An 11241-nucleotide genomic window follows, 5' to 3' on the forward strand; every position below is an offset into this window, starting at 1 on the left:
AAAGAGCCCAAAAAGTATGATATAGACCCCCAAGCGTGGGTTGAACTGATGCTACTCTGTGATGCCAACTGAAACCTGTGTGCGTTAGGGTTGTGCCGATGGACGATGTCATAGTCCATCATGATGACGATGATGGGGAGTCACCGTCGTGATGCCCCCCCCCGTCACACGCACACTAATCCTAGTCTCTTCTATAGTTCACCTAAAACTTTGCAGGGATTGCTCTGCAAATTAAATTGAGAATATAACTAATGCATGCTATTTTAAATACGGTAGCCTATGCCAGAGACGTGACGTGTTAGTCTTCCGCGATCTGATCGCATTTCTCTTCTCGAGCCAGATCACACCGTGCCATGTCGCCAAACTGAGAAAATGTACAGCGAATCAGCAGCCTCCCTCCGTGAGGTCCTGTCCTCAGCGGAGAAAGTTGCCGTCACCACCGACGCTTGGACAGCGTTGACTACGGAGGCGTGCGTGAGCGTTCACTTCTTCACTGACTGGCTGTGCAGAGTGCGGTCCTGCAGACCCTCTCAGTGCCAGACAGCCACACTGAGGAATACATGAATTTTCGTTTCCAAATATTTATTGAAAAACTAAAATATCTGTTTTACTGTGTGTATGTTAAATTAAATGGTTTTAAATCCTAAACAAATTTGGTTGCAAAGAGGAAGTGCGCAGCATCAATATCCTAACTAAAAAAAGTTAGTCGACCAACGCCGACACATTCTGCAGATTGTAAATTGACATGAGACGTTGTAAACGTTCACAAACCTGCTCTAGGCTCTGGGATGTTTTGTTCATCATCCTTTCTACACGCAAGTGGTCCTGTAGATCGGTCGTCTGCCCGTCTTTTGAGCAGATCACACGTCAGTCGTGTCCCTTGGCGGTCCACGCTCATCAGGTCTGAATCCACTAAATTGCCGTAGAGGCGAGGTAGTACCCTTTTTAGCATTTAACGCCATCGTTTCAACTCCTCTTCTTTGAACTGGCATACTCTGTCTAATTATTGTCACCCACCTCATCCCATTAATGTCAATTTGTCTTGTTCTCTTATTATTGTTCTTGTAACTCTGCCCCGCAAGGTGACCTTTGGTGCTCTGAAAGGCGCCTATAAATAAAATTAATTATTATTATTATCATCAACAATCAAACACATAATGCAAGCTAGCCCTCTCATGTACGCATCAACGCCGGGCGAACAGACCTGTCAATCAAACTGTGTGGACAGAGCCGCAGAGGAAAAGGGGGCGGAGCTCTGTTCAGCAAACGGTCGACAGAACGTGAGAGTGGCGTGTGTGTCCTCACCGCGGCCAGTTTGTCGAAGCGGGCGAAGAGTTCGTTCAGGGTCATGACCAACTCCTGCGCCGTGCACTGAGACGCCAGGCTGGTGAAGCCCTCGATGTCTGCAAACAGGATACTGCAACGCACACACGCACACGCACACACACACACACACACACACACACACACACACACACACACACACACACACGGCAGGGTTAATGGACTGTTGAGTGCGCCCTCGTTGTTCCTGGTCGTTTGGATGAGGCATGGTAATGGAGAGGAGCAAACAGAACAACATATGGACACGGAGAACATGAGGGGAACAGAACGGACAGGGACTGAAAGGACCAGGTGTCCTGTTGAACCCAGAACCACGGAACAGGCTCATTCATCATTTTAATATTATGAATCAGTGGCGCAAACACGTGGCGCACGTGCGTACGTGCGTGCGTACGTGCGTGCGTGCGTGCGTGCGTGCGTGCGTGCGTGCGTGCGTGCGTGCGTATTGAGCAGTGGTCTCTTGCATTGTGCGCACGTTAATTACTCTCAAAGACAAAGAGAGACGGTCACAGATGCACGCACAACGACAGGGAACGAGGGAGAGACATACACACAGTGAGTGAGTGAGAGAGCGAGAGAGAAAGAGAGAGAGAGACACACACACACTAAGACAGTGAGAGACCGAGAGACACAGTGGATGACGGTGTTGACACAGGAGGAATGAACCACTGAACGAGGCGCGGTGGTTAGCCGTTAGCGCTACACTCGTCTCTCGTCAAACCATCGAACAAACGTCTCGATGGTTCACGAAGCGAGCGGTTTGTTCTGTTGGCCGGCTGTGATGGGGAAGACACTTTCAGCCACGACCACCCACCCCCGCATTCCCATTTAACAGAGACGCATGCATCATAAGCATCGTCTCTGTACCGTCCTGATGCATGTGACGTGTGTCACCCCCCCCCCCCCCCCCCTGCAGTGTGAAAGCACCGCGGGGGGGGGGGGGGGGGGGGAGGGAGTGGAACCCGAGAAGTGAGACACAACGTCGAGAAGAGGCTCAGGGCCGTGAATGAAAAGAATAAATATGATAATACACAGAAGGGGGGGGGGGGGGGGGGGGGGGGGGGTGAAGACACCAGAGGAGACGGACAACAGGATTATTTAACGCACTTCATCAAATCACTTTGTTCTTCTCCCCTCTCAGATGATACAGGCTCATGAGCCTCAACAGGTGCACCTCCCCCAGCCCCGCCACCAGCAGCCAATTACGTGTGTGTGTGTGTGTGTGTGTGTGTGTGTGTGTGTGTGTGTGTAGGTGTGTGTGTAGGTGTGTGTGTGTGTGTGTGTGTGTGTGTAGGTGTGTGTGTGTGTGTGTGTGTGTAGGTGTGTGTGTGTGTGTGTGTGCTGCTAATCTCTTTATGAACATGTTTTAATGTGCTTACACGTGTGTGTATTTTAGGATCCATTAGGAGGGGGGGGGGGGGCGGGGGGGAGGGGGAGGGGGCGGGGGGGGCTCTTAACCACCAGGGAGACGGCCGAGTGTTTAACGAGTGTGAGTCGAGAGATCCGCCGTCTGCACACGCACACACACACACACACGCACACACACACACGCACACACACACACACACACACTTACTTACCGATGTGCAGGCCAGACTCAGACTACCAAGAATGATCGATACTTTGAGTTTCTTTTTTCTTGTTGTTGTTGTTATTGTTGTCAGTTCCTGGGTGTCTGAGGAGATCAGGTCCATATAAGGCATGGTCGTCTCTTCCCTCCCTCTGGTCAGCTCAGAGCGGTTACCACCCCCCCCCCCCCCCCCCCCCCCACCTTATGTTAACCAAACATCCCGTTGCCTGGGCGACAGAAGTAACGGCGATTAGCCTTTCTGGTAGTTGTAGTTTCGAGCAGTAGAAAGACACAAAAACAGATCTGAAGGTGAAGATCCATTGTTCAACCTTGTGGACAACATCTTCGGGGGGGGGGGGGGGTAACTGAACAAGTTTTCGAGGGGAAAAATAATCCTGTGAAAAATAGTAAAAAGAACTAGGATGACATAAGCAACAGTCCATAACATGCCCATAATCAGAAGTACTCAAACGTTGTCCCAACGCTCACTCACTCTCATAGGAGAGACGGAGAGACAGAGAGAGGGACAGAGAGAAGGAAAAACAGACGCGACAACAGACACACACACACACACACACACACACACACACACACACACACACACACACACACACACACACACACACACACACACACACACACACACACTTCCTGCTTACACTAGCAGCCATGCAGGCTCCTTTCCGGCTGAGCTGCCAGCTCTATTCAGGGCTGTGCTGCCTGGTTGCTCTCCCCTTGCCCTGCCTTTCATCTGCCAGCCTGCTGACTCTCCTCAGCGTCATGTGACCATGACGACCACTTTCACACACAGAGCGGGTCCCCGTGCCCTCCTGTCTCCACAGCCGCGCTTTCCTTCAGTTTGCACTCGGCTTCCATAAAGACCCTGGCTGACAGTGTGAATGCGTAGTCCCTGTAGGGTTGGACCTGTTCTCCATTCAACAGCCGTACAACCGTACAACCCAGGGACTGTTTTGAAGACCCGGACCAGATTAGGCTCTAAGGTCAATGTTAGCACATGAACCCCCCCTCCCTCTCCCTAGGCCTTGGGTTTGGTTGCAGAACAAGTCAAATGGCATCAAAACATCCGCTGTGAGGACCTCTTGCATATTGCCTCAGTTACGCTGTATGTGGTTTCAAAACACAGGGGAGAATCTCTCTCTCTCTCTCTCTCTCTCTCTCTCTCTCTCTCTCTCTCTCTCTCTCTCTCTCTCTCTCTCTCTCTCTCTCTCTCTCTCTCTCTCTCTCTCTCTCTCTCTCTCTCTCATATATAAAGGTAAAGCTCTGCCACTTCCTCGTCAAGGAGTCACTTAAGAGTGATTCATGAGTCTCCTCTCCTCAGTCCAGACGCTGGACAGCTGAACTGAGCGCAGCGTGGGCGCTCACTGAGGCCCTGCACAGAGTGGGTCCTGTTGGGATTCAGGGAGCAAAAAAAGTCACGAGTGAGTGGTTGAAAATAAGGATTCCTTGAAAGATAACCACCGGCGGCTCCTGCTTTGAACAGAGCCGTGCACTCGAGCTGTAGCGAGGAAAAGCATCTGAGCGTCCACACTAGTCGCATGAGTGCGGATCAAAATAAGTTGCAAGGAAATGATGGCCTCGGGAATCCAACAGTCTTTCTCGCAAAGAAACTTCTGAAGGAGGGAGAACGATCCACAAAGGAAGCTGTGTGTGTGTGTGTGTGTGTGTGTGTGTGTATTGTTCTAACTGACTAAAGGCTACAAGGCATGACACACATGACGCAGGCAGTGTGTGCGTGTGTGTGTGCGCCTTCCTAAAGCTATGGTGCAGTTCCACAAGATGGCGCCAGAATATCCTCCTGTCCATTTCCCTGGATCCACTGAGGACAGGGCCGGTAAACACGGGGACACACCGAGATGCATCACCCCAGTGAGGGAGTGATCTTTGACTTATTCAACACAGGTGAGACAATTCTGGCAAGAGCTTTTCATTTGTATCCGAGGCAGGCCAAAATCATTACAGTCCCTTGAGTCCCTTGAGCATATTGATTTTCTAGTTTGCGGCAGTTGAAATGTGCATAGCTCAGGTCAACCTCTCCCCTCTTTGGCAATACAATTCATAATTCTAATTAAGTAGATGATGTTAATTAGAAAATCAAGCATTTGTAGTTTCACACACCGGGACAATATCCACATCATTGCATAAACCATGACAGGAGATGGTGATTACATCTTCCATGAAAAGTGTTATCCTTGCCTTTTCACAGGAAAATGCAAATCAAATTTCCTTTGCATTTTCATTCAACAAGCATGAGTATGTGTGTGCGCGCGCGTGCGTGCGTGTGTGCGTGCGTGAGTGCGTGCGTGCATGAGTGGCTCAAGGGCTGGCCTTGGTCAATCGTCTGTGTGTGACATTTACACAAGAGCCAGATAATAACATAGCCATAATATTTTAACAAATGTAAAAAACTAAGCACAGTAGTTTGGCTTCCACAACGTCTCTATTTGACGCTAGTCATCGTGTGCTGCGTTGGGAGGGCTCAGCACTCATCCCCATGCCGGTGACCCCCAACACGCTCAAGGTCGTCGCCGACTGCGTTAGAAAATGCTGTGACATCACCGCTGACCGGGTGCGTTAGAAAGCCCATGGAGATAATCCAGGCTCCGAACGGAATGACATCAAACGTAAACAGCCACAAACCTCCCTGCAGCCCGCAGCGCAGGGCCCGTCCGGACGGACAATAAAATAATAATGTTTGGAAATCTCACCTCCTAAAATAGACCCCGAGTCCCCTTTGAAGTGAGCGCAGGGAAACACAGCCCGGCTACAATCACCGTAGCAAACCGTGTGTTTTGCTCCGTAACCGAACAATACGGTATTTCAGTTTCTTTTATTTTGGGTCGGGCTACAAAATATGAAGCAAACTGTTGTCTGTGTGTGTGCTTTGGGCCCCAGTGGCAGCGGCCCTAGTGGGAATCCAATTAGCCCTTCAGTCGCATTCCTATCGAATGCATTCCGGGAATTCTGAGCGGGACTAAGGCACATGCCCGGGATCAGGGGGGGGGCTGACCTTAACTACGGTTCACTCGCTTACCCCCTGCTGGGGCCGTCTCATGTGTTTACACGTGAAGATGTAACTGGACGCGTGCACGGAGAGGTTGACCGTGCATAGTGTTGGTGAAGAGGACAGGTCTGAGGAGGAACACACACTGTACAGTATATCAGAGCGTTCAGCGCGAGGCCATGCAGTCGTTCCCGTGCGGTGTGGAGGGGCGCTCTACCTGACGTTGTCGTGCTTCTGGATGTAGATCTTGTGAAACATCATGTCCTCCTGCTTGGCGTTAATGTCAGCCTTCATCTCCATGGCAACGTGGCGGGGAAGCACGGAGAGCAGGAGACGCTCCTGCACGCCGAGACAAAAGGCGGTCAAAATAGAAACGCTGTGCGCGTGCGTGTGTGTGTGTGTGTACTATGTGTAGTGCATGTGTACTGTTTGTGTGTACGTGTGTGCAGGCGTGGGAGAGATGGAAAAGGAGACGAAGAGATATGAGGGGGTAAGAATGTCTAAGGCTGTGGGAGGGAATGGGGGGGGTGTGTGTGGGGGCGGGGGGGACAGAGAACTGCCCACTGTTGACCACCCCCAAAACAAGACGCCAAAATAACCCGGGCCGTCACTGATGAGTGCGGGCTGGCCGTGACGCAGGACAACTCCGCCCACTGTGAGACCCAGAGGCGGACCCCTTCCTGGTGCAGAGTGACCCCGTGGCCTGCTTCTCGTCTGGAGTTGTAATGCGCAGAAATAAATATACTGGAAATGTTCAGTCCCCTCTGCCTGGAAGCCCATGTCCACCCTCGCTCATAAGGGAGTGTGTGTATATGTATACATATATATATATATATATATATATACAGCATGTCCACGCAGTACATTTGCACTTGCGTGTACATATGTGCTTTTGAATGTTTGCGTGCATTTGTGTGCATGTGCGTGTGCATGCAAATACATCACCATCACCATGGAGTGGGACCCTTTGACCTCCACATGGCCTACTACTGGCAACATACCGTCCCCTCCCCACACCCCCAAACACAACCCTAGCCTCAGTGAGCCTCTCCCCCCGGCCTACCTGCTGCTGGTTCTCCCTACTGGTTCTCCCTGCTGCTGGTTCTCCCTACTGGTTCTCCCTACCTGCTGCTGGTTCTCCCTGCTGCTGGTTCTCCCTGCTACTGGTTCTCCCTACCTGCTGCTGGTTCTCCCTCTGGGAGTGCAGACGGGCCTGGATGCACTCCCGGGTCTCCTGGAAGGCCTGCCTCTGGGAGCCCTCCGCTGGGTAGTGTGTGCACACGCCCATGATGTTGGTGCAGGAGAAGATCAGCACGTTGGACACCAGCTGCAGGGACAGACGGACGGACACGCAGAGAGGACAGACAGAGGAGGTCATGTTATGTTGGCGCAGGGGAAGTTCAACCCGTTGAGACACCAGGTGCTGCAGACAGACAGACAGACAGACAGACAGACAGACAGACAGACAGACAGACAGACAGACAGACAGACAGACGTCGTGTTGTACAGTGTGCCATTAAGACGCACGGGGACCCCCTCATATGCACACAGTAACAGAGTGCCAGCACTCCCTTTATAGACAATTACTACTGCCTGAAGGCCATGGCCGCTGGCTAACAGTGGAGAGAGTCTGTCACTGCAGACGGTCCGAGTGTTTCTGCTTAACACAAATGAACACAAAACATCAATGGAATCCATGACAATGGAAAACACATGTTGGAATGCAGAAAGCAACACATTTTTATTAAAACGAGCCAAGCCATAATACTATATTTATTGTACAATATTTATAATAAATGTATATTCAATTATCTATTTATATATTTAGGTTAATTTTAATTCGTTTATTTCAAGGATCATATGCCACGTACCGAGGAATACATTGATGTTGTATTTATATACTCATTGGTGGTACTTATTTTAAATACAACTTGCATCATACTTCTTACAATTCTGATGCATATCCACATCCATGCATGACGGCTACCCGGCCAGTCTTCACCATAGACACCGATATTATCGGGCAGATTTTTTTCGCCGATTTATTATTTTTTATTTTCTCCGGCATGATTTCCTTTTTTAAATTGAGACCTGTAACGTTTGTTAGCATCAATTTGTCATTTTTATGATGTAAATTGAGGGAGCAAAAGCAGCATCGGCTCCAAATATCCGCTCAAGTCGGTAAATCTGTATCGGCGTATCGGTCATCGGCTAAGGCTGATGGAAACAATCCATATCGGTCAATCCCTAGAATGTATATAGCATCATTTTAGGAGTTTAGGAGCATTTTTGTCTACCCGTCCTGTGAATCACGTTTTGCTCATCTGTGCCCCGCCCCACTCCTGTTCAGAAAGACCAGCAGACCAGCCCTGGTTCAGCCTCCTGATAGGGGGCGGGTTTGACGCGTGGACTAAAGAGAGGATCAGCCTATGGCAGCACCATAAACAACCCAGACCGCTTCCTGCTGTGTCGTTGTGTTACTCTGATTGGCTGTAGGTCCATCCAGTTGTGTCCGGAGGCATTTTGTCTCGTAAGCCTTTTCTCATTGGTTCAGAGAGTTGATGAAGGCTGCATGGAAAACAAGCAGTGAGGACAGGTGTGGGCGGGATAACGAGGAGGGAGATTACTGCCTCCAGTGTAAAACTGATCCCCGTCTCTTTAACGTGATCCCGGTCCCCGATCTTTTTAACGTGGCATCCACCGATCCAATCGCAGATTAGTTTTTTTATACAAAAAAATATATATTAATAGGATGTTTCTAATAAAAATATTTGTGTGCCAATTATATAAGGGTTCTTAGTTAATTAGCTTTATATGACAATAATTGTTAATTTATTGCTGACGGAAATACGTGTCATCCCTTTAAGATAAAACACAACGGCACGTAAACAGAGCGCAGAGAGTTCAGTTTGGACCGATGAACCACGCGGTTTTCTGACCCTTTTTGTGAGGCTAGACGTAAAGGAAGTTGGAAAGTGGGATCTCTGTTTATTGGTATGAACAGTTACATGGGGGATGCTTATATTTCTAGCTTCCTTCCTGCTTCCTGTGATGTGGCGCAGGCGTTCACACAAATATTGCCGTCTGTCATTATTTGTTATCCGACGAAGCTTTGCATAACAAAATTTGCGTAAACACAGAAACAAGTCGGAACTGTATGACTGGGACAAATAAATTGAGTCCAAACTATGATTAATATATTAAACAACATAAATAAGCAATATGCAATATCAGTGTAACACACCGACTGTGACATCCGGGCCCATGAAAGGAGCGAGAGAGAGAGAGAGAGAGAGAGAGAGAGAGAGAGAGAGAGAGAGAGAGAGAGAGAGAGAGAGAGTTCAGTGAGTTAAGCGATTTTTTTTAAAATAACTGACTAATCATTTAGCCCAAGCTGATAATGATGTTAACCTTGGCAAGGGTCACTTTCTCCATTGCTGAACAATATAAATCAACTGATGTACAATTTCTCCCACAAACTCAGGCTCAAACGTGTACATGAAAAGCGGGGAGCCCCAGTGTGTTGGCTCTGAGGCCCGCTATAGGGTGCTTCACGCTTGTCCCACGATAAAGGAGATCAGCTCAGTATTCATGAAGACCAAGCATCTCACAATTACATCTCCAGAAACAGAAGTTCAAACTTCAGGGAAACCACATGCAGCAGCTTGGCGAAATGACCATAAGAATGTACACCTATTATCTAAAGTATGCTTTTTCTGTGGAAGGTACGCGTGATACCGTCTGCCCGCAGTTACTGACGGATGGAACACTTATCTTGATGGTATGTGTACCTCCGTCCTTGCGATGCCTATCTGCTCTGTACACTGTTCCACTGTGCCGCGTGTTAGTATCACTATACGGGCTTCTAGCACGCCCCCACCAGGTGGGTAGGGCAGTAGGTACGGGAGGGTACGTGGGGTCAGCTGACTCCTGACCCCTAACTACCAACTCACTTCCCTCTTTTCTAAGCGGTCCAATGGGGAGACGACGTGCAGAAGCGAGAACGCATTTTATTCAACAACTCCCGAACCGTTTCTGAATTTCCAAAACGGGAACGTTTGCACCGGAGCGGCCCGGAGACTCGGTTTCATCGTAAAAAAAAACAAACACCAGGCAGGAGAATTTGTGCATTTATGTTTTGTCATAAATAACAACACAACAGATTACAATACGCTTGGCCAGCGATCACACCAATCAGCCTGCAGAATGTCATGCGCTCTATAAATAACGCTGGCGAGCGGCGCCAGGCGTACGGTCGGTCCTGAGACCGGCTGCCAGCGGCCCGGCGGTGCCAGGGGCCTGTTCTCCTCCCAGCCGCACGGCGGGCCGGGTCAGCCGACAGAGACACACTCACACACCCACAGGGAACACAGCAGGTCTTTATCCTCCGTCTATATATATATATATATATATATATATATATATATATATATATATATATATATATAGTTAAACAATGATGATCTATGCTCATTGATGGCAGGGATAGGATGTTCGAATGGCAAAGAAAACATAAGGAGAGGAAGAGGACGAGAAGGGACTGTGAAATTGTTTCCATTTGCCTTTGGGTGGTCCACGAAGAGAGCTCTTAACATCTCCAAGTGTTGCTGAAGAGACCCCCCACACACACACACACACACACACACACACACATTATAGGAGGCACATCAGCAGAACCATCAGAATCAAAAGGGTTGTGAGTCACACATCACTGAAAGAGGACGGACGGCCACGCAGCCCCGTGAGGAGGAGGCTGGCCTGCAGCAGTCGGTGGCTTTGCTCTCTCGCTCGGTGTCAAGTAAGAGGACTGGAAGCATCGTCTGACACACTTCATCTGCCCAGTACGTTTCCCTCCCTTTGTAAAGACACAACAGTTTTGCAGTCGGCATGCTAGCATCGAGGGTTCAAGGTGCTAGTGAGTCCGAGGGGCGGCTACAGCTGTGCAGTGTGGTGCAGCCTCTCATCAACCGCCCCCGCCCCCCCCCGCCCCCCCCCCCCCCCACCGTCACTGCCATGGAAACGGCATGCATCAGATAGTCTTTTACTGTGTCAATACAAATATTTTGTATTTGTATTGAGCCCCCTCGTGTTCTGCTGGCGCTCCACAGTGAAGTCCAGGGAAAAGGACTGAGCTCTTTTCTGACCCAGGCGTTCTTTTAAAAGCGACCTGACGTCACGGCGCGGTCCGGACCGTATTTGATGGTTTGGTGCACTCAACAGGGCCGCGTGGAGCAGCTGGGTTCAGCCGGCGCATCTACCCCATCAGCTACAGGTGGCCCCAGTGACGGACTGCACCATTATGCTC

At 49.7% G+C, this 11241-nt stretch overlaps 1 protein-coding gene across 2 annotated transcripts in view; it reads right to left on the minus strand.

Annotated features, from left to right (window-relative positions):
* adcy5 (adenylate cyclase 5) overlaps window positions 1-11241 on the minus strand; it is a gene marked incomplete at its 5' end in the record, with an annotated part of 50999 nt that overhangs the window by 15011 nt on the left and 24747 nt on the right. For both annotated transcript variants that reach the window (XM_084478836.1, XM_084478835.1), the window contains 3 exons: window positions 1306-1417; window positions 6154-6275; window positions 7114-7263. In XM_084478836.1, coding sequence (XP_084334962.1) covers window positions 1306-1417; window positions 6154-6275; window positions 7114-7263 — 384 coding nt within the window. The remainder of the gene's footprint in view (window positions 1-1305; window positions 1418-6153; window positions 6276-7113; window positions 7264-11241) is intronic.

The sequence above is a fragment of the Micromesistius poutassou genome (assembly GCF_964030765.1).
Source record: "Micromesistius poutassou genome assembly, chromosome: 14".
Taxonomy (NCBI): domain Eukaryota; kingdom Metazoa; phylum Chordata; class Actinopteri; order Gadiformes; family Gadidae; genus Micromesistius; species Micromesistius poutassou.